Raw genomic sequence first — 21,699 nt, 5'->3', positions numbered from 1 at the left:
TAAAGTGTGGCACCTTCACACTAGGGAATATTCTGCAGCACTTAAAGAGAATAAGATAGATCTGCACGCAGCTGACATAGAAACAACTCTAAGCCATAAATTAAGTGAAATACAGTCATTGCAGAACTATGTGATAGCATGTATATTTAAAAAACAAAAATGTCATCTATAATGCGTATAAATACACATGAAATTAATTACAAGGTTGGTTACCGAATTGTTAGCAGTAGTTAACTTTGGGAGGAAGTATGAAGAAAGAGGGTTGAGTAAATGTCATTAAAAATCATTTGATTTTTAAACTTAATATATTATTTTTGTAATTAAAAATAGGCAACCAAAAAGAAGAAAGCTGTCTAGTACTGATCACTTGCTTGGCAGCCTTCATATGGTGTTCAAATGTGACCAGGACTCTCGTTCAGATGGGTTTAATCATTCTGCATATACATACATTCATATTCTAGTACAGTCATTTCAGAATTTTGTTTGCTAAAAGTCCTTTTAAGTATCTGGCTCTTTTGCATTGGTACACCCCTTTGTACTTGAATGCTTTTCACTCTGTGCTCTTGGATAGTCTGCACTCTTCAGTACTTCTAAGCAGAGTCTACAGTGGGCAAGATTTCCCCCATGTTGTCTAACAGTTGCTTTTCATTCATCATGGCACTGAGAGGATTGTCATTTAGAAATCCCTTAACTCACTGGGCTTATCTTATAGTGTGAGCAGAAAAAGTACTAGATTAAGAATCAGGAGATTTGGATTTTATTATTAGCCTTGCCACTTAATAGTTGGCTGAGAAATATTTATTGAGTACCTACTATATGTGCCAGACACTATATAACAACATGTACCTCATTTAGCTTCCCTGAGCCTTTGTAAAAGGAAGCTAATCACACCTATCTTAAAGAGAATTGGAATGAGAGAATGTCTTTCCCTTTCAAGGCCTGTGAAAAAGGAATAGGCTAACAGAAAAAGGTGAAGACTTTGATTAATAAGCAAGAAGCCCAAAAAGTCATTGAGTATGCAGATCAGCCCTGTAAAAAATGCATATGTACACAATTTGCATATCATTCCATGGCGTTCATGGGATCCCCAGAAGTTCATCCATGGACTAATCTATGAACCCTACCTTGGCTGTCAGGAGTCTTTGGCTCAGACAATAAAGGTGATGCCTCATAGATCCACTGGTCTTTTGGTTTTCCAGTGGCGCTGAGTTCCATGTATACATCTGTGGTATGTAAAGACCTATCACCTAGTTCTAGACTTAGCCACCTTTTAGAAGGAGGTAGGGCTAAGCAGCACCAAATGATCTGGGAATCAGCACTTTCTCACTTCTACAAAGCAGAGAAATTGGATAAAAGAAAGACTGGCTAAAGCCAGAAGAATGCTCAATGGCAACAGGAAGGAAAGAAAAATCTGACCTCAAATTGGGGAGAGGACAGGCAGACCTTTTCTGTAACTATATCATATAACATATATGGACAAAATGAGTGTGAGGAGGGTGGTCAGGGCAAAATGGGAAGGAAAGTGATATAGTTTGGTTGTGTCCCCACCCAAATCTCAACTTGAATTGTATCTCCCAGAACTCCTATGTGTGTGGGAGGGACCCAGGGGGAGGTAATTGAATCATGGGTGGGTGGTTTTTCCATGCTATTCTCATGATAGTGAATAAGTCTCACAAGATCTTATGGGTTTATCAAAGGTTTCTGCTTTTGCTTCTTCCTCATTTTCTCTTCCCACTGCCATGTAAGAAGTGCCTTTTGTCTCCCACCATGATTCTGAGGGCTCTACAGCCATGTGGAACTATAAGTCTAATTAAACCTTTTTCTATTCCCAGTCTTAGGTATGTCTTTATCAGCAGAATGAAAATGGACTAATATAGTAAATTGGTACTGGGAGTGGGGTGTTGCTGCAAAAATACTTGAAAATGTGGAAGCTACTTTGGAACTGGGAAACAGCTAGAGGTTAGAACAGTTTGGAGGGCTCAGAAAAAGACAGGAAAACGTGGGAAAGTTTGGAACCTCCTAGAGACTTGTTGAATGGTTTTAACCAAAACGCTGATAGTGCTATGGACAATAAGATCCAGGCTGAGGTGGTCTCAAATGGAGATGAGGAACTTGTTGGGAACTGGAGCGAAGGTAACTCTTGTTATGTTTTAGCAAAGGGACTGGTGGCATTTGGCTCCTGCCCTAAAGATTTGTGAAACTTTGAACTGGAGAGAGATGATTTAGGGTATCAGGCAGGAGAAATTTATAAACAGCAAAGCATTCAAAAAGTGATTTTGATGCTGTTAAATGTATTCTGTTTTAAAAGGGAAACAGAGCATAAAAGTTAGAAAATTTGCAGCCTGACAATGCAGTAGAAAAGAAAAATCTACTTTTTCAGGAGAAATTCAAGCTGGCTGCAGAAATTTGCATACATAGCAAGGAGTTTAATGTTAATCTCCAAGACCATGGGGAACATGTCTCCGGGCCATGTCAGAGACCTTCTTAACAGCCCTTTCCATCATAGACCTGAAGGCTCAGGAGGAAAAAGTGATTTCATGGGCTGGACTCAGGGTCCCTGTGCTGTATGCAGTCTAGGGACTTGGTGCCCTGTGTCCCGGCTGCTCTAGCCATGGCTAAAAGGAGCCATCATAAGGCTTGGGCTGTGGCTTCAGAGGGTTGAATCCCCAAGTGTTGGCAGCTTCCATGTGGTGTTGAGCCTGAGGGTGGACAGAAGTCAGTAATTGAGGTTTGGGAACCTCCACCTAGATTTCAGAAGATGTATGGAAATGCCTGGATGCTCAGGTAAAAGTTTGCTGCAGGGGCAGGGCCCTCATGGAGGACCTTTGCTAGGGCACTGTGGAAGAAAAATGTGAGGTCAGAGCCCCTACTGGGGCACTGCCTAGAGGAGCTGTGAGAAGAGAGCCACCATTCTCCAGATCCCTGAATGGTAGACCTACCGACAGCTTGCATTGGGCACCTGGAAAAGCCATAGCCAAAATGCCAGCCTGTGAAAGTAGCCAGGAGGGAGGCTGTACCCTGCAAAGCCATAGGGGCAGAGCTGCCCAAGACCACAGGAACCCACCTCTTGCATCAGCATGACCTGGATCTGGAGTCAAATGAGATCATTTTGGAGCTTTAAAATTTGACTGCCCCAGTGGATTTCAGACTTGCATGAGCCCTGTAACTCCTTTGTATTGGCCGATTTCTCCAATTTAGAACAGCTGTATTTACCCAATACCTGTACCCCCATTGCATCTAGGAAGTAACTAGCTTGCTTTTGATTTTGCAGGCTCATAGGCAGAAGGGACTTGCCTTGTCTCAGATGAGACTTTGGACTATGGGCTTTTGGGTTAATGCTGCAGACTTTGAGGGACTGTTGGGAAGGCATGGTTGGTTTTGAAATGTGAGGATATGAGATTTGGAGGGTTCAGGGTGGAATTATGTGATTTGGCTGTGTCCCCACCCAAATCTCAACTTGAATTGTATCTCCCAGAATTTGCATGTGCTGTGGGAGGGACCCAGGGAGAGGTAATTGAATCATGGGGCCTGGCCTTTCCGTGCTATTTTCATGATAGTTAATAAGTCTCACGAAGTCTGGTGGGTTTGTCAGGGGTTTCCACTTTTGCCTCCTCCTCATTTTCTCTTGCCACTACCATGTAAGAAGTGCCTTTCACCTCCTGCCATGATTCTGAGGCCTCCCTAGCCATGTAGAACCGTAAGTCCAATTAAACCTCGTTTTCATCTCAGTCTCAGGTATATCTTTATCAGCAGCATGAAAACAGACTAATACAGAAAGTAAGGAGTGAAATGATCACAATGATCTGAGGAATATAAAATATCCCAAAATGTTAAAGTTCTAATCTACAGAGAAAATCCAAAATTTCCTCAGTCTTCCCATTAACCTTGATGAGATCCAGCAGGAGTGATGATTTAAACATCCAGTCAAGTTTCACATCTTGATTTGTCAGTATGTCTTCTAGGCTCCCCCGGGAACAGAATTCTGTCACAATGGCAAACATCCCCGAATCATAGAAGAAACCCAATAAAGGGTTAATATTCTCATGACGCAAGTCCTTCATCTGGAAATGGGAGGGAAAAATAAGAATGTTCAAAATCAAGGATCTCTGTTTCTCACTAAGATGCTAGAGAAATAAGAATGAATTAAATCAAAAATAAGCAGAAAGGAGGAAATAATAACAATAAGGGCAAAGTTCATTTAGAAAAACAGACAAGGCCAGGCGCGGTGGCTCACTCCTATAATCCCAGCACTTTGGGAGGCTGAGGCAGGCAGATCACGAGGTCAAGAGATTGAGATAATCCTGGCCAACATGGTGAAACCCCGTCTCTACTAAAAATACAAAAAAAAAAAAAAAAAGCTGGGCGTGGTGGTGCGTGCCTGTAGTCCCAGCTACTTGGGAGGCTGAGGCAGGAGAACTGCTTGAGCCCGGGAGTCAGAGGTTGCAGTGAGCCGAGGTCACGCCACTGCACTCCAGCCTGGCACCTGGTGACGGAGTGAGACTCTGTCTCAAAAAAAAAAAAAAAAAAAAGAAAAAGAAAAATAGAGAAAATGTAGAGAAAATTAACAAGATTGAAACATTTTTCTTTAAAAAAAGTAATAAAATTAATAAATCTCTAAGAAGACTGATCAAGAAAAAAGTAAAAATCATTAATATCTAGAATGAAAGATGTGGTATCACTACAGATCATACAGATATCAGTAAGATGAAAAAGGAATTTATAAAAACTTTATGCTAGTAAAGTCAATAACAATTTTGACATTTCTTGAAAAGCACAACTTATTAAACTTGGCACAATATGAAATAATAATCCTAGTAGCCCTATATTTAGCAAAGAAATTAAATTTGTTTTCAAAAACATCCCACAAAGAAAATCCAAAGACCAAATGATTTTATTGATGAAATTTATTTAAAATTTAAATAATAAATAATATCAGTATTACACAAATTATTTTAGAAAAAAGAGAAAGACTTCCAGACTTGTTTTATGAAGCCAAACATAACCCTGACTGACATTAAAAGTACAGACTAATTCTTCTTAAAAACACAGATGCAAAAATTCTTTTAAAAAATTAGCAAATATCATGCTTTTCTCCCAGTGCCTGATGTAGGTGACAGGGGACATGGAGTCAGCAAACCACCAATGCATATGTGTACCTATGCAACAATCCTGCAATATCTGCACATGTACCCCAGAACTTAAAGTACAATAAAAATAAAAATTAGCAAATATCATCTAGCAATATATTAAAAAGATAATATACGATGACCAAGTGGAATTCATCTTGGGAATATTAAGATGTGTTTAATACTTCTTTTAAAAACTATGTGAATTACTTGTTAAGTAATAAATTTAATAAATCTCTAAGTTAACAGAATAAAAAAGCAAAATCATAGAATAATTGCAATAGGCAGCAATATAAATATAAAATTTATTTATGATTAATAAATCATAAAAACTCGGAAATGTAAAAACCTCCAGGTAACATCAAACTTAAAAATAAAACATTGATTTCTTTTTTTTTTATTGCATTTTAGGTTTTGAGGTACATGTGAAGAACATGCAAGATTGTTTCTTTTCCTCTAGGGCCAGGAACAAGGCAAAGATGTCTGCTCTCACCATTTCTATTGAACATGTATAATAGCATCAAAATGTTGATAAGAAAAAATAAAGATAACTTAAATAAATGGTGACATATACCACATTAGTGGACTGGAAGACTCAGTATTGCTAGGATGTCCATTTTACCTAAATGTCTCTATAAATTCATTGCAATCCCCATCAAAAATTACAGAAAGCCTTGTAGAAGTAACAGACAGGCCGACTTCAAATTTTACTTAAAATTTAAATGACTTACAATGTCCAAAACAATCTTGAAAAAAAAAGTTGGAGGCTTACACCACCTGACTTTAGGATGTACTCTATGGTTACGATAACCAAGGGAGTGTGCTATTGGCATTATGGTTACACTAATGAGTGAATGAGACAGAACACAGACTCCAAAACTACATGCACACATATTTAGTCATTTAATTTTTCACCAAGTTACAACACTAATTCAATGAAAAGCTTTTTAAAGACAATTGTTACTGGAACCCTGGGTATCTATATGCAAAAAAAGAACTTTGATCATTGTCTCAGTCTGTACATGAAAAGTAATTCAAAATGGATCATAGGCCTAAACCCAGAACCTTGAACTAGAAAAGGATTTCTTAGACAGACCACCAAAAAAAAAGGAAGAAAGGAAAGAAAAAGAGGAAAGAAAGACAGAAAGAAGGAAGGAAGGAAGGAAGGAAGGAAGGAAGGAAGGAAGGAAGGAAGGAGGGAGGGAGGGAGGGAGGGAGGGAGGGAGGGAGGGAGGGAGGGAAGGAAGGAAGGAGGGAAGGAAGGGGGAAAGGGAGAAACAAAGAGAAACAAGGAGAGAAGTCAACAGAAGACATCATAGACGAGTCACAAATTTATAAAAATAATTACAAAATAAATAGTTCAGCAAAGACTATCCAGGGTATATAAAGGATGTCTGTAATTAAAAAGAAAAAATCCCAGTGTTTAAGAATGGGCAAAAACATGAACAGACTCTTCACACAAGAAGATATACAAGTGAATTGTAAACACATAAAAGGGTGCTCAGAAACTTTGTCATCAGGAAAATGCAAATTAAATTATAAGTTGCCATTTCAAGCACACTAGAAAGGCAAATATCAAACAGCCAAATGTTGCTAAGAATTTAGAGTCACTGGAACATTTCCAATGGGAATGTAAAATTTCATAACTGATTTGGAGAACAGTTTGGATGTTTCATATAAAGTTATACATACAACTACTCTATGACCTGGTTCTATTCTTATGTATCTACTCAAGAGAAGTGAAAATATATGTTCACAAAAGACATATATAAAAATCTTCATAGTTTCCTATGAAAAGATGGCCAACACTACTAATTAATAGAGAAATGCAAATCAAAACCTCTTAGAGATATCACCTTAAACTCATTATGATGGCTACAGGAAATAAGTGTTGTCAAAGATGTGGATAAATTGGAACACTTGTGCACTGTTGGTGGGATTGTAAAATGGTGCAACTGCTATGGAAAACAGTATGGAAGTATATAGAAAATATTACAAATGGAACCATCATATTAGCCAGCCATCTAACTTCCAGTTATATATACAAAAGAATTAATAGCAGAGTATCAAAGAGGTATTTCTATACCCATGTTCCTAGCAGCACTATTCATGTTAGCCAAGAGGTGGATGTAACCCAAACATTTATCAATGAACAAATGGATAATGTACAATGGACCATTAGCCTTAAAAATGAAGGAAATCCTGTTACATGCTACAACATGAATGAACCTGAGCACATTATGCTAAGTGAAATAAGACAGTCACAAAAACACAAATACTATATTGTTACACTTACATATCTAAAGTAGTCAAATTCATAGGAACAGAAAGTAGAGTGGTAGTTACCAGGTGCTGATGGAAATAGAAGAGGAGAGATTGGCAAGATCACATTTCCAAGATGAAAAAGCTTCAGATTTGCAAGATGAAAAAGTTCTGGAGATACAGATATGTTTCACAACAATGTGAATATGCTTAACACTGATGAAATGTGTACTTAAAAATGGTTAAGATGAAATCTATAAATTACTTTACGCAGTATGGCCATTTTCACGATATTGATTCTTTCTAAACATGAGCATGGAATGTTTTTCCATCTGTTTGTGTCCTCTTTTATTTCCTTGAGCAGTGGTTTGTAGCTCTCCTTGAAGAGGTCCTTTACATCCTTTGTTAGTTGTATTCCTAGGTATTTTATTCTCTTTGTAGCATTGTGAATGGGAGTTCACTCTTGATTTGGCTCTTTGTTAGTCTGTTATTGGTGTATAGGAATGCTTGTGATTTCTGCACATTTATTTTGTATCGTAGATTCAATGCTATCCCCATCAAGCTACCAATGATCTTCTTCACAGAAATGGAAAAAAAAAACACCTTAAATTTCATATGTAACCAAAAGAGAGCCCAAATAGCCAAGACAATCCTAAGCAAAAGGAACAAAGCTGGAGGCATAACAGTATCTGACTTCAACTATACTATAAGGCTACAGTAATCAAAACAGCATGGTACTGGCACCAAAACAGAGATATAGACCAATGGAACAGAACAGAGGCCTTGGAGGCAATGCCACACATCTACAACCATCTGATCTTTGACAAACCTGACAAAAACAAGCGACAGGGAAAGGATTCCCTATTTAATAAATGGTGTTGAGAAAACTGGCTAGTCATGTGCAGAAAGCAGAAACTGGACCCCTTCCTGATACCTTACACTAAAATTAACTCCAGATGGATTAAAGACTTAAACATAAGACCTAACACCATAAGAACCCTAGAAGAAAACGTAGGCAAAACCATTCAGGACATAGGCATAGGCAAGGACTTCATGACTAAAACACCAAAAGCATTGGCAACAAAAGCCAAAACAGACACATGGGTTCTAATTAAACTCCAGAGCTTCGGTACAGCAAAAGAAACAATCATTAGAGTGAACTGGTAACCAACAGAATGGGAAAACATTTTTGTAATCTACCCATCTGACAAAGAGCTAATATCCAGAATCTACAAAGAACTAAAACATATTTACAAGAAAAAAACGATTCAAAAGTGGGTGAAGGATATGAACAGACACATTTCGAAAGAAGACATATGTGAGGCCAACAAACATTCAAAAAATGCTCATCATCACTGGTCACTAGAGAAATGCAAATTAAAACCACATTGAGATACCATCTCATGCCAGTTAGAATGGCGGTCATTAAAAAATCTGAAGACAACAGATGCTAGATGCTAGAGAGGATGTGGAGAAATAGGAACACTTTGCACTGTTGGTGGGAGTGTAAATTAGTTCAACCATTGTGGAAGACAGTGTGGCCATTCCTCAAGGACCTAGAAATAGAAATTCCATTTGACCCATCAATCCCATTGCTGGGTATATATCCAAAGGATTATAAATCATTCTATTATAAAGACACATGCACATGTATGTTCATTGCAGCACTGTTTACAATAGCAAAGACCTGGAATCAACCCAAATGCCCATTAATGATAGACTAGACAAGGAAAATGTGGCACATATACATCATGGAATACTATGCAGCCATAAAAAATGATGAGTTCATGTCCTTTGCAGGGACATGGATGAATCTGGAAACCATCATTCTCAGCAAACTGACGCAAGAACAGAATATCAAACACCACATGTTCTCACTCATAGGCGGGTGTTGAACAATGAGAACACATGAACACAGGGAGGGGAGCATCACATACTGGGGTATGTTGAGGGGGCCAGGGGAGGCACAGCGGGGGGATGGGGAGGTTGGGGAGGGATAACATGGGGAGAAATGCCAGATATAGGTGACAGGGGATAGAGGCAGCAAACCACCTTGCCATGTATGTACCTATGCAACAGTCCTGTATGATCTGCACATGTACCCCAGAACCTAAAGTACAATAAAAAAAAAGAGAGGCATGACCAGAAAAAAAAATTGTTAAGATGGTAAATTTTATGTTATGTTGTTTTTTTACCGTAATGAAAAATGGTTATAGTTGCCTTATCCATAAAATTGTAAAAAAAAAAAAAAAAAAAAAAAATCTTCCAAAAAATTAGCATCAAGACAAATGTTCAACAGGAGAATGACAAACAAATTGTGATATGATCATAAAACAAAATACTACTAGGCAATTTAAAAAGTGAACTACAGGTATATGCAAAACCGTAAGTTAATCTTAAAACGCACTGCACTGACAGAAATAAGACAGGCACAAGATACTGTATCATTCCATTTACACAAAATCAAAGAACAGAAAAAAATACTAATTTATTTTATTAGATATCAGAATAGTGATTGCCTAAGGGATAAGAGGAATTACTGAAATGGAGCACAAATGAACTTTCTGGTGTAATAAACATATTAGTAACTTTTTTGGAGAATGTTTACATAGATATATGCAATTGTCAAAATTCATTGAATAGAACATCTAGGATGTGTACATTTTATTTTATGTTAATTATACCTGAATAGAAAACATATTTTATAAACACAATGAAACATTATGCTAAGTGAAATGAGTGAGTCACAAAATGACAAATACTGTATGATTCTACTTATATAGCATATACTCACTTTAAGGTGGTAAATGTTATGTGTTTTTTGCACAATTAAAAATAAAAAACACTATGACATAGCCTCATCAGCTCACTAGAATGACTAAAATTAAGTTATCTAACAACATCAAATATTGGCAATGATGTAGACCAAAGGGAATTCTCATAACTTGTGTACAGGAAAGTAAAATGAGAAAAAATTTCACAGTGTTTTATAGAGTTAAGTGTACACTATTCTTTGTGTACACTTAAAGAACACAAAGTGTACACTATTCTTTGTGTACACTTAAAAGAACCTAGAAATTCTTTTCCTGGTATTTCTAGGAGAAATTCCCGAGAGAAATTCAAATATGTGTCCATAAAAAGACTGGTTCAAGAATATCTGTTGCACTTTTATTGACAATAGCCAAAATTGCAATCAACCCAAATGTCCATCAGCAGGAAAATGAATAATTAAATCATGCTATATTTATGCAATGGACCACTACTTAGCAATAAAAAAAAAATAAGCTACTTATACATGGGTGAATATCACAATCTTTCTGTTGTCTGCTTCCATTTATATGATGTTTTAAAACAAGCAAAATTAATGCAAGTTAAACAAACAAACAGTAAAACAGAACTCTGGTTGCCTCTGGTTTTGTGTGAACACAAATTTACTAAGAGACACAAGTGAACTTTTTGGCAAGAAGGGAATGTTTTATATCAGGGGTCAGCAATCTTTTTCTATAAAAGTACAGATAATAAATAACTTGGGTTTTGCAGATAATACATGATTTCTGTTGTTGTCTTATTTTTTCATAACCCTTTTAAAATGTAAAAAATATTCTTTGCCTCCAGTCTGTAAAAACAGGCTATGGGCCATAGTTTGCTAATCCCTATTTTATATCATGGTAGAAGTCTAGCTTGTATGGGTATGTCCTTTTATCAAAATTATACAGAAATGATATGAGCATTTCAACATGTGTAACTGTACCTCAAAAATATGGAATTAAATAATAACCACCACCAAATTAGAGATGCGAGAAATGAGTGAAGGTATAGATGAAAAAATATAGAATAATAATGATTGTTGAAGGTGAGTTTTGGATACATAGATGTTATGCTATTTTGTTTATCTTGCATATGTTTCTTCTTTTCCTTTTTTTTTTTTTTTTTTTTTGGTAGTGATGGGGTCTCCTTATGTTGCCCAGGCTGGTCTTGAACTCTTGGGCTCAAGCTATCATCCTACCTCAGCCTACCAAAGTGCTGGGATTACAAAATTTGTTTTAAAAGAAAAGAAAAAATTTCTGGGATGTAGCCAAAGCAGTGTTTAGAGGAGATTTTCTAGCTATAGGTGACTAAATTAGAAAATAAGAAAGGTTAAAATCAACTATCAAAGCTTCCAACTCAGAAAACTAGAAAAAGAGCAACAAATTAAATACAAAGTAAGTAGAAGGAAGGAAATAATGAGATAAGAATATAAATCAATGAGACAGAAAACAGGTATACAATAGAGAACAATCAACAAAGTCTAAAGTTGATATTTGGAAAAGATTAATAGAATTAATAATCTTCTAGCAAAGCTGATTAAGAAAAAAAAACATAAATTATCAGTATCAGGAATGAAAAGGGGAACATCATTACAGATCCTAAGGATATCTAAAAGATAGCTTGAGCATATTATATACAACTTTATGCCAATAAGTTTGATAACATACATGAAATGAACAACTTCCTTTAAAGCCATAACTTACCAAAACTGCCACAGAAGAAATAGAAAGTTCGAATAGTCTAATATCTAGTAAAGAAACTGAATCTATAATTTGAAATCTCCACACGAAGGAAAGAACAATAGGAATCTATTAAAGAGATTTAAGCAGAAGAGTAGTAAAATCAGATTCAATTTTGAAAAGAGTAGTTTGCAATGTGAAAAATGGATTTGAGAGTGGATGTGATTAGAGTAGTCAAAAGACAATTGCAAAGTGTCAGGGGTTAGTGGGAGAGAGGTGTGAACAGGTGGAGCACAGAGGATTTTTAGGGGACTGCAACTATTCTGTATGTTGCTATATCGGTGAATACATGCCATTATAAATTTGTCAAAACTCGCAAGATGTATAAAACCAAGAGTTTACTCTAATGTAATCTATGGACTTTGTGTGATAATGATGTGTCAGTGTAAGTTTATGATTATAATCAGTGAGCTACTGTTAAGTTAGGGAGGCTATGCATGGGTGGGGAAAGGAGATACATGGGAACTCTCTGTGCTTTCTGCTCAATTTTCCTGTGAACGAAAAAGCATTCCAAAAACTTAAGTCTAGATGTTGTAATGGATACAGTGAACAAGGAACACTTTTATTTATTTATTTATTTTTGAGACGGAGTTTCACTCTTGTTGCCCAGGCTGGAGTGTAACGGCGCGATTTCAGCTCAGTGCAACCTCTATCTCCAAGGTTCAAGTGATTCTCCTGCCTCCGCCTCCTAAGCAGCTGGGATTACAGGAGCCCACCACCAGGCCCAGCTAATTTTTGTATTTTTAGTAGAGACAGGGTTTCACCACGTTGGCCAGGCTGGTCTCAAACTCCTGACCTCAGGTGATCCACCAGTCTCAGCCTCCCAAAGTGCTGGGATTACAGGCATGAGCCACCACACCCAGCCGAACAGGGAACACTTCTACACTACTAGTGGGAATGTAAACTAGTACAACCACTATGGAAAACAGTGTGGAGATTTCTTAAAGAACTAAGAGTAGAACTACCATTTGATTCAGCTTTCAATCCCACTATTGGGTATCTACCCAGAGGAAAAGAAGTTATGATACTAAAGATACTTGTACACACATGTTTATAGCAGCACAATTTGCAATTGCAAAAATATGGAACCAGCCCAAATGCCCATCAGTCAAAAAGTAGATAAAGAAATTGATATATATATATATATATATATATATATACACATGCTATATATGTATAATCACATCATACATATATTTTATATACATGATGGAATACTACTCAGCCATAAAAAGGAATGAATTAATGGCATTCACAGTAACCTGGATGGAACTAGAGACTATTATTCTAAGTGAAGTACCTCAGGAATGGAAAACCAAACATCATATGTTCTCACTTATAAGCGGGAACTAAGTTATGAGGATGCAAAGGCATAAGAATGATACAAAGGATTCTGGGGGCTCGGGGGAAAGTGTGGGGGGGGCAAGAGATAAACAACTACAAACTGGATTCAGTGTACACTGTTTAGGTGATGGGTGCATCAAAATCTCACAAATTGCCACAAAGAACTTACTCATGTAACCAAATACCACCGTTCCCCCCCCCCAAAAAAAAAAAAACTATGGAAATAATTTTTTTTTAATTAAGTCTATGAAAACAAAATAAGATAATCACAGTAGCTCTAGTGGGAGATGATGGTAGCTTGGGCCAGGATAGTAATAATAAAAATAGAAAAAGAGAAGGACATTGAAGCTTCAAGGAGAATGGAGAAGGTTTGGTGTACGGTTTATAAAAAGTGAATTAACCAATGAAGTATAATGGAATTATGAGGTAGTGGTAAGGGACATTTAAAGATAAGAAACCATGAATTTATAGTGGAAACAATATACTTTGTTGCATAACTTTCTGCTATAATATTTGGCTGTTCAAGTGCAAGCATAAAGAAAGGTAAGAGTTGGGATCATACAGAACTAGAGTTTTGCAAGTGTGTCTGACCAAAAAGACAGAAATATTAATAAGAACATGTTCAAATGATAGATTATAGAATCTGAATTGGACAGTAAAGTAAACAAAACAGGGACTTGTGAGTTTGGAGAAAGCAGAGGTCAGTAGACTGGAAGACCTGATATAGTCAGATATGGGCATGGTTGGGATAAAAGGAGGTTGAATTCAGAGAGTGTGATGAATTTATAATTTTGGAGGTGAAGCATTTTCAGTAGCAGTTATAGATGATGGAAAAGCACAAGGTATTAATATAATGGTAGCAGTATTTGGCCAAACTAGAATGGAAGAGAAGATTATTAAGATGATACAGCAAAGAATGAAATAGTTAAAATACATAGTTGTCCACAGTCCATGTCTAATTGATGTCACCAGCATAACATCAGGTCTTGGAGTAGAGAGGATGACCGTGATCCATATTTTAAAATATTCAGTAAATTAGGGGTCGTGAACAGGAGGAGTAGATGGAAGTAACAGGAGGTGCAGAAGATGCTAAAACAGAGTGGCATTCGCCTCAAAAGCTTGTGAGTGTGTGTTTAACAAAGACAAGAGAATCATTGTTTTGGAAATGTCATCAGTAAGCAAGGGGTACAATTTCACCACATGATCATGATCTTGAGGTACTGAGGCATAATAACAGCCACCACTGAGAAGAAATGGCTCCAGAGAAGATAATACTTTCAATAGAGGCTTGAGAATGGCCCCCATTTTTTTTACTTTGTTCCACAGCAACTGCAGTTTCTTCCTCTTCACATTTTTTTAAAGAAGGAGAATCTCTAACAACTGAGAATTTTCCAAAAAGAACTTCAGGATACTTTCCATTTGCATTTAAAGGAATACAGGGAATATGCCAATCTGTTCCACATTATGGGGAAGAACATGAGGCTAAGAGATACAGCCTAATTTTCATGCACATGCTTTTGCAGAAGTTGTGATCTTAAAACATGTTCAAAATTATCAGTTCTGTGGCCTTCTGACTCTGGCTATTTGTTTTTCAAGGACATCCATCCCATTATGCACTGCTCCTTTCTGTATCTGGCTCACGAGGATTTACTTTCCATCTGGATCCTGGTACCCAGCCCTAATGTTTTAAGGTCATAAATACACATAAGTAGTCAAGGCAGTGCTGGACTCATAGTGATAATATGATCAGATCCACTTCCAGCTTCATAAAAGCCTTCAACTAAAAAGCATTAGAGCACTTCTACATGGCAAATTCTAGAAAATCCTGGCTTTCTCTCTAAATTTGAGTTACACTCTGTACCTGACATCATCACACAAGTCAGCGAAGGGAACACATAAAGAGATGTCATGAGGATAATGGGAGGGCAATTTTTCACTGTCGGAGAAGAAAATTACAAATATGGAAAAGTTAAAAAAAAAAGAATTAACCCTGTGTCACTGGATTAGAATTAGAGAGTTTAGTATGAATTTATATCAGTATAAATGAATGAATGAGGAAGAGAAGATTATTTCTTACAATAAAATCTCAACTAGTAAATGTAGAAAGAATGATGGAATACGATATTTATCATGTATGCCAAAATTATTGGGTAAAACGTTGATGAAGAACAGGATATTTACATAGATTCAAAGTATCTCTCCCAAAATTATATATTAATTAAAATGAGAGAAAAACGGTAACTCTCCAGTAGAGGAACTTGGCAGACACCACCTAAATTAAGTAGTCAAGTTAACATAACCAATAATGGGATGATCAATATCATCCTGATAAAGTGCCTCCTCATAAAGTGCACTGAAAAAGACACGTAACTTCTGTAGTAATCTGGCTGAAGATGCATAGTCTAAATTAATCTTGAGGGACACAGGCAAACTCAGATTGAGGGACAGTTCATCAAATAATTGATCTGAATTCTTAAAAAATATCGAGATAAAAAAACAAAGAAAGTCTGAGAAATTGTTACAGATTAAAAGGAACTAAACAGATATCACAGCCAACTAAATGTGTGAGTCTGGATTGGAAACTGACCTGGGGGAATATAAACTGTATCATACAAGACCATTAGTAAAATTAGAATATGGGAAGTAGTTTAGATAAAAGAATTGTAGCAATGTTACATTTTCTGATTTTGATCATTATACTGCAGCGTTTTTAGGAAATACACACTGATGTATTTAGAGGTAAAAGGGCACAGGGTCTACAACTTACTCTCAAAAGGCTTAGAAAAATAATGTAGATAAATATATCAATAGATAATAGAAAACAACTAGGCAAAATGTAAAGAATTGCTGAATCTTTGAATTATTCTTGAAGCTTTTCTGTAGATTTGAAATTATGTCAAAATTAAAAGCTACCCCAAAAAAAGATGTCATTAATACACTCTACCTTGGACCAATGCCTATCTGATTAACTCCATACTTTTAGTGTATCAGCTGTCCCAGGTTTGGTCTATTTTGGCTCTATAATTTAGATCTAGATTTCTGTTCAGCATCCTGGATTACCAAACCAGTGTAGAATTGTCTATTTTATTTCTAACCTTGATCCCCCTTCTGGACTAATGTCTTATTATCTTGCCTTCATCTCCAGGCATTACAATCACATGTAAGAAAAATATCAAATCATGACATCTCATCCTGACCTCGCATGTCCTATCTTCCACAGGCCACATATCTTTCATTTCCTCTGTTTTCTCACTTGTTCAGTGCTTGCCTCATTCAGATTTGTTGGAATGATTTGAAATTGCCTGCTCCATAAAAGTAGAGCAATTTATAATTGTCTTTTAAAACCCAGTTTCAAGAGTCTGAAGGAGACCAAGACAGCATTCATAAGTCTTGTGTGGACTCAGTTCAAGGAGGAGCCAAGATTTTAAAATGATTTAGGAAGGATCATCAATATCCCTGCCTTATCTACAGGCTGCTTTCTTAAGGAAACCACCCAAGGACTCCTTGAACATAATTAGTGGGATTAGGAAAAAAACCACTTTTTAAATAGAAATTACCAGGTGACTGGAAAATTAAGATTTGAAATGATTATGGGATATTTACTTGATAGTAGTCATAATAGCTACCACTTGGTAAAGAAGCTGTGCACCAGGAAATGTGCAAGATGGTTTACATGTATTGTCTCTTGAAATCTTCATCCAACCTGGAGGATCGACATGAATATAACCCTTTTACAAATAAGGAAACTAAGGCTGAGGGAATTTATATGACTTGCCCAAGTTAATACAGCTCTTAAGTGGTAGAACTGAGATTTGAGTGCTTCATATCTCTTTGACTCCAGAGCACATATCTTTGCCATTGCATGATGTGATCATGCCAAGCCAGTAACAACCCTGCAGTTGCCCTGCACTGATTTGTTAAGGCATCTTCCTAAACAGCTCTGATGTTAGTTACTTTGGCGAACAGATTGATTTTAGTGGGAATTTACATAAATGAAGGTTTCTCATACCATTTCGAACACATCACTTGCATTTGATTTGATGGACTTTACGTCTCCAAAATCTCCAGAGGGGAGCTTTTTCAGCCACACCCAATCACCCTAGAAAGAAAAAAAGAAAATGAGTAGTGATGAAACTTAGTTGCCAGCAGTTTTAGAACAATGTCCCTTCCACATAAAGGGTTTATAGCTATACCACCAATCCAAATAGACATTTTCCTTCTCTCCCACCCTCCACCTCACAGACATTCTGCATTCTGAGCTGAAATGAGGTCATGCACAGAAGTTAAATTTTAAAATTACAGTTACTCAAGACAGGGAAACAATTGCAAGTATGTAGACTCCAGAAAAGGAATGATACCACTCTTTACAAAGCCTCTTAACTAACTGCAGAAAGTGCTAGGTCATTTCACTTTTTCATAGCTAAGTGATGTAGCACCAGGTTCTCCGCGATTAATGGTGTTGGTCAGTGGTTGCAATTCCCACTGCCTTGAGGCGTCTGTGGAGGGAAATGTAGGGTGGGAGATGTAGTGCGGCAAATGTTTCCTGCATTTACCTTGATCCATTTTTCTCTTGTGGGACAGGCCACTTGTGTGTGGGGGGGGATGTCTTATGCTTTAGTGATAAACCAATTGGCTTAAATCTAGATTAAACTCTTTTTTTATTTGAACACTCAATGTACTACCATAGTAATGTGAGTAATCTAGAGTCTTCCGAAAGTCTATTTCTGACTTATTAAGTAAAAAACTGCTATTTTAAGGCTTTTGTCAAGTTAAAAACAACAATTATTTTATTGTTTCACTTCAACACCAGCGCCTGATAATTTTCCTCTATGTGCATAGCCTTAAGGATTCATCGGTCATCAAGCCCTATTTAGTTTCTGTCCAACCCAATTTTTTTTTAAAAACAATACAAATATATAGATTCTTTTTTCTCCATAATAGTAATAATGCCTTACATTTGCACAATGCTCTCTACTCTTCAAAGTGCTTTCACATCCATTACCTATAGCCTGAAGATTCCATTTCAGGCTGCACCAACTTGTCATCAAGTAGAGATAATAAAGCAGAGAGCTCTGTGCAGTCAAATTCCAAAAATAAGAGAGTGTAACCACTCTCTTAAAGAATATATCCAGCTATGGCACTGCATCTGGAAACCTGCCAGAGGCAAAGGCTAATGGAAGCTGCAGGCGTCTGAGTTACTTGCCAATACTTTGTATTAGCATTTACTAGCCAAGGAGCTCAAAGCCCTTTAACTAGGAAATGGCCCTCAGAGACCTTCAGCAGCTGAAGAAAAAAACTTCACTGGCCAGGCTCAGTGCCCAGAGAGTTCAGAAGGGTAGTCCAGGAATCAGTGCCTGCCTGCAGCTGAATGGTCAAAGCATTTGATCCAGTAAATCTCCAAGTGTGGTCCCTGGACCAGCTGCATTAGCATCACCTGGAAACTGGTTAGAAAGGCCAATTCTCAAGCCCCACCCAGCACTTAGAAAATCAGAAATCGTAGGATGAGGTCCAGCAATCTCTGTTTTAACAAGTCTTCCCTGTAACTCTAATACATGTGAAAGTCTGTGACCCACCAACCCAGCCTTTGCCTTTTCCTCATATTTGTGGTACTCTCCTCATACTCTCTTCACTTACTTCTCGGTTTCTTTCATCAAAATCTGCTCTCAGTCAGGGAAGCCTTCTCCACACCTTGCAGCTATGTTACTGGGCCCATGGTCACTGCTGGCCACTATGGCACCTTTGTGCTAGTTTCAAGGGGTATTTTCTCTCAAATTTGAAAAACCTTAACTTTGCAAGTATATTATCACACAGCCTGTGGCAGCCCTGTGATGTTAGGCAGCACACCCTGGCTGTATACATACACGTACCATACTCTCATTTATGGACACATCCCCCAGACACCAGGGAGCACATTCCACTAGCAGCATGGATGCTCTGCATATCACCAAACTCTATCTTCCTGGTGAAGCCTCTTTGTCAGCTTTGGAATCAGGCTTTAGGAGTGGGAGTGAGAAGTCGAAATTGGGCCTCTGAGAATATTAGGCAGGAGAGGAAAGCAACCTCAAGAAACTTCTGGAGCATAGTCAAGATAGCACATACCCAGCTACACATGGGTTTACCAGTGATCGTGTATGTGCATAGCTGGGAGTGCCACTATAGATGCAGATATGAGAAGGATCTTCCACCACCTCATTCCAGAACAAGGTTGGGAAGCCAGAATCTCTGTGCTCACTTTATACCGCTCACACATCAGTTGACATATGTTTGCAATGTGAATATTACACTCTTAGATGTAGTTCCTTTTTGAAGTACACAAACTGAACATCAGAACTTGCAGTCCTGGTGCCTGGTAACTGATACCCCCTTCCTAGAGCCAACCCTATTGCAAACGTGGGCTAGCCTTCTGTCTGGCTTATTAACTGCCACGAGCAGCTAAGCAGATCTTTTTCCTGCCAAATCAACAAATACGAGAGCTGAAAAGGGTCATAGGTATCACTAACCCAATCCATTCATATTTTGATAAAGAATCCGAAGACTTAAGAGATTAAGTGACTTTCTCAAGGTTAGAAAACTAGGTAGTAACAAAGCCACAAACTGACCCAAGGTCTTCCATCTCCCACTTTGTTGCTCTTTCCTCTTGTTGGGATTTCTTTGGTTTGGGGGATTTGTGTGTGTTTGTTTTAAGATTTAAATAATTCTCACAAATTTTGTAAGCAAATTTTTATTGAGTCTCTGTGCATTCTACTTCATGAATAATGAGGAAAAGGGAGGAAATGGGCAAGTTTTATCTTCACCACACATGCACTATTTGTTTTGCTTTTTTCTTTTAAGAGAGAATGATAAAGTACTTCACTCATCACTCACTTTTTAATTAAGAGCAAGAAACATCAAACGCTATTCACTAAACTTTTTAGAAGTAATTTAAAGTCCATCAGTGTTAAACCAAAGCCATAGTGTATTAACTAAGGGGAGAGAGCACTAGATTCTAGACGTGGCTCTGCTTCAAACTCAAGGGTGGCCTTAGACAAGCCACTTAATCTGCCTGAGCCTCAGTTTCCTCACTGACAAAGCTGGATTTATTAGATGACTTCTTAGGACTTACTAGATGATTTCTGGACTTACTAGATAATTTTTTTTTAGCTCTGATGATCTGCAATTCTGTGATTAAAAAGAAAACATGGTTGACGGAAGGGGGCGGGGAGAGAGCTACAAGGGATGCAGAAGGTAAGAAGATAGAAAAAATGCTCTAGGAAAGAGAGATGAATGAAGAGAGAGAACGATGAGACAAAGAGGACAACATAGGGAGAAGCAAAGAGGAAGAAGGAGTTAGAAAATGAAGAGGGGAGATGAGTTCAGTGGGTTCTCTCTGAATGTGTCAGGGTTACACTTCCGCCCACCACACCCCATCTCACCCAGACTATAGCTATTAGAGCAGATCATGACATGTTCCCACTGCATCTGCCATTCACAGTTCTTTCTGCCTGGAAGTCAGCTCATCTGGATTTCCTTTCACATTTCAAAGGCTATCTGTGAAATAAGGGCTGACTTTCCCATACAATTTCAAAGGTTATGCATCTGTGTACAATAAAAGTGTGAATTTGTGTGAATGCTGTACAATGTGATGGCATGTCCTAGGGAAACCCATCTTTTGCTATTAGGTATCTGCTACTCCAGGCGCATTATCTGGAAATTCCAGGTCTTCCAATGATAATTTTTATGAAAATTTGATTTATTTTAAACAGAAACTAGACAATGAGTCTTCTTTAAAACATGCCTAATAGAAAACTGTTTCAGAGGATACATGACATCTTTGTTTCATCTGCTAATTTGATTGGCTTATGTTTCCTCCTAGAGTCCACTTTAACCTCTTTAATCAGTCCTGTTTAGTTAGGCCAGTTTTCTAGCCTCCGCTGCCTTTCTTCACACCCTGCCATCAGCCTAATACTGACTTCACCTTGTAGGTGTTATTCTCGTAAAACCCTCCTTTTGTAAGAATAAAGGCCCCATTTGACCTATACCATTTAGGAATACTCAAGATCTGACTGACCAATAGTCATTCTGGGAACTAACTCACCTCTCTGCCTCCTTCCAAAATGAGAAAATATCTGACAGATTCTTAAAGGCCAGATACATACAGATGTTTATTTTTTTCCTTTTCTCAATTCTACACTATAACCTTCCAGCCTCACCAAATAAAACATACCACAATTTAACACATTATTCCATAGAATCAGAGAATGATAGCGTATTTAGCCAGAAAAGGCCTTAGAGATCTCTTAGACCAGCAATTCTCAACCTAGGCTGCACATAGCAGAAAACATTTAAAAAATGCCAATACCTGGCCCTACCTCATGCCAACTGAATCAGAATTGCTGTGAGTGGGGCCTGGGAGCAGTGATTTCTTAAATTTCCCAAGGAGA

General features: G+C 37.5%; 1 protein-coding gene across 2 annotated transcripts in view; it reads right to left on the bottom strand.

Moving 5' to 3' along the window:
* Positions 1-21,699, bottom strand: part of GUCY2F (guanylate cyclase 2F, retinal) — a 106,595-nt gene that overhangs the window by 42,105 nt on the left and 42,791 nt on the right. For both annotated transcript variants that reach the window (XM_032250865.1, XM_032250866.1), the window contains exons 8-9: positions 17,289-17,378; positions 3,885-4,061 (exon numbers count right to left, since the gene is read on the bottom strand). In XM_032250865.1, the coding sequence (XP_032106756.1) occupies positions 3,885-4,061; positions 17,289-17,378 (267 nt within the window). The remainder of the gene's footprint in view (positions 1-3,884; positions 4,062-17,288; positions 17,379-21,699) is intronic.

The sequence above is a fragment of the Sapajus apella genome, unplaced genomic scaffold (genome assembly GCF_009761245.1).
Source record: "Sapajus apella isolate SASKATOON/1434 unplaced genomic scaffold, GSC_monkey_1.0 scaffold73, whole genome shotgun sequence".
Classification (NCBI taxonomy): domain Eukaryota; kingdom Metazoa; phylum Chordata; class Mammalia; order Primates; family Cebidae; genus Sapajus; species Sapajus apella.
Note: the sequence above shows the minus strand (reverse complement) of the source record. Positions and strands in the feature narration are given on the sequence as shown.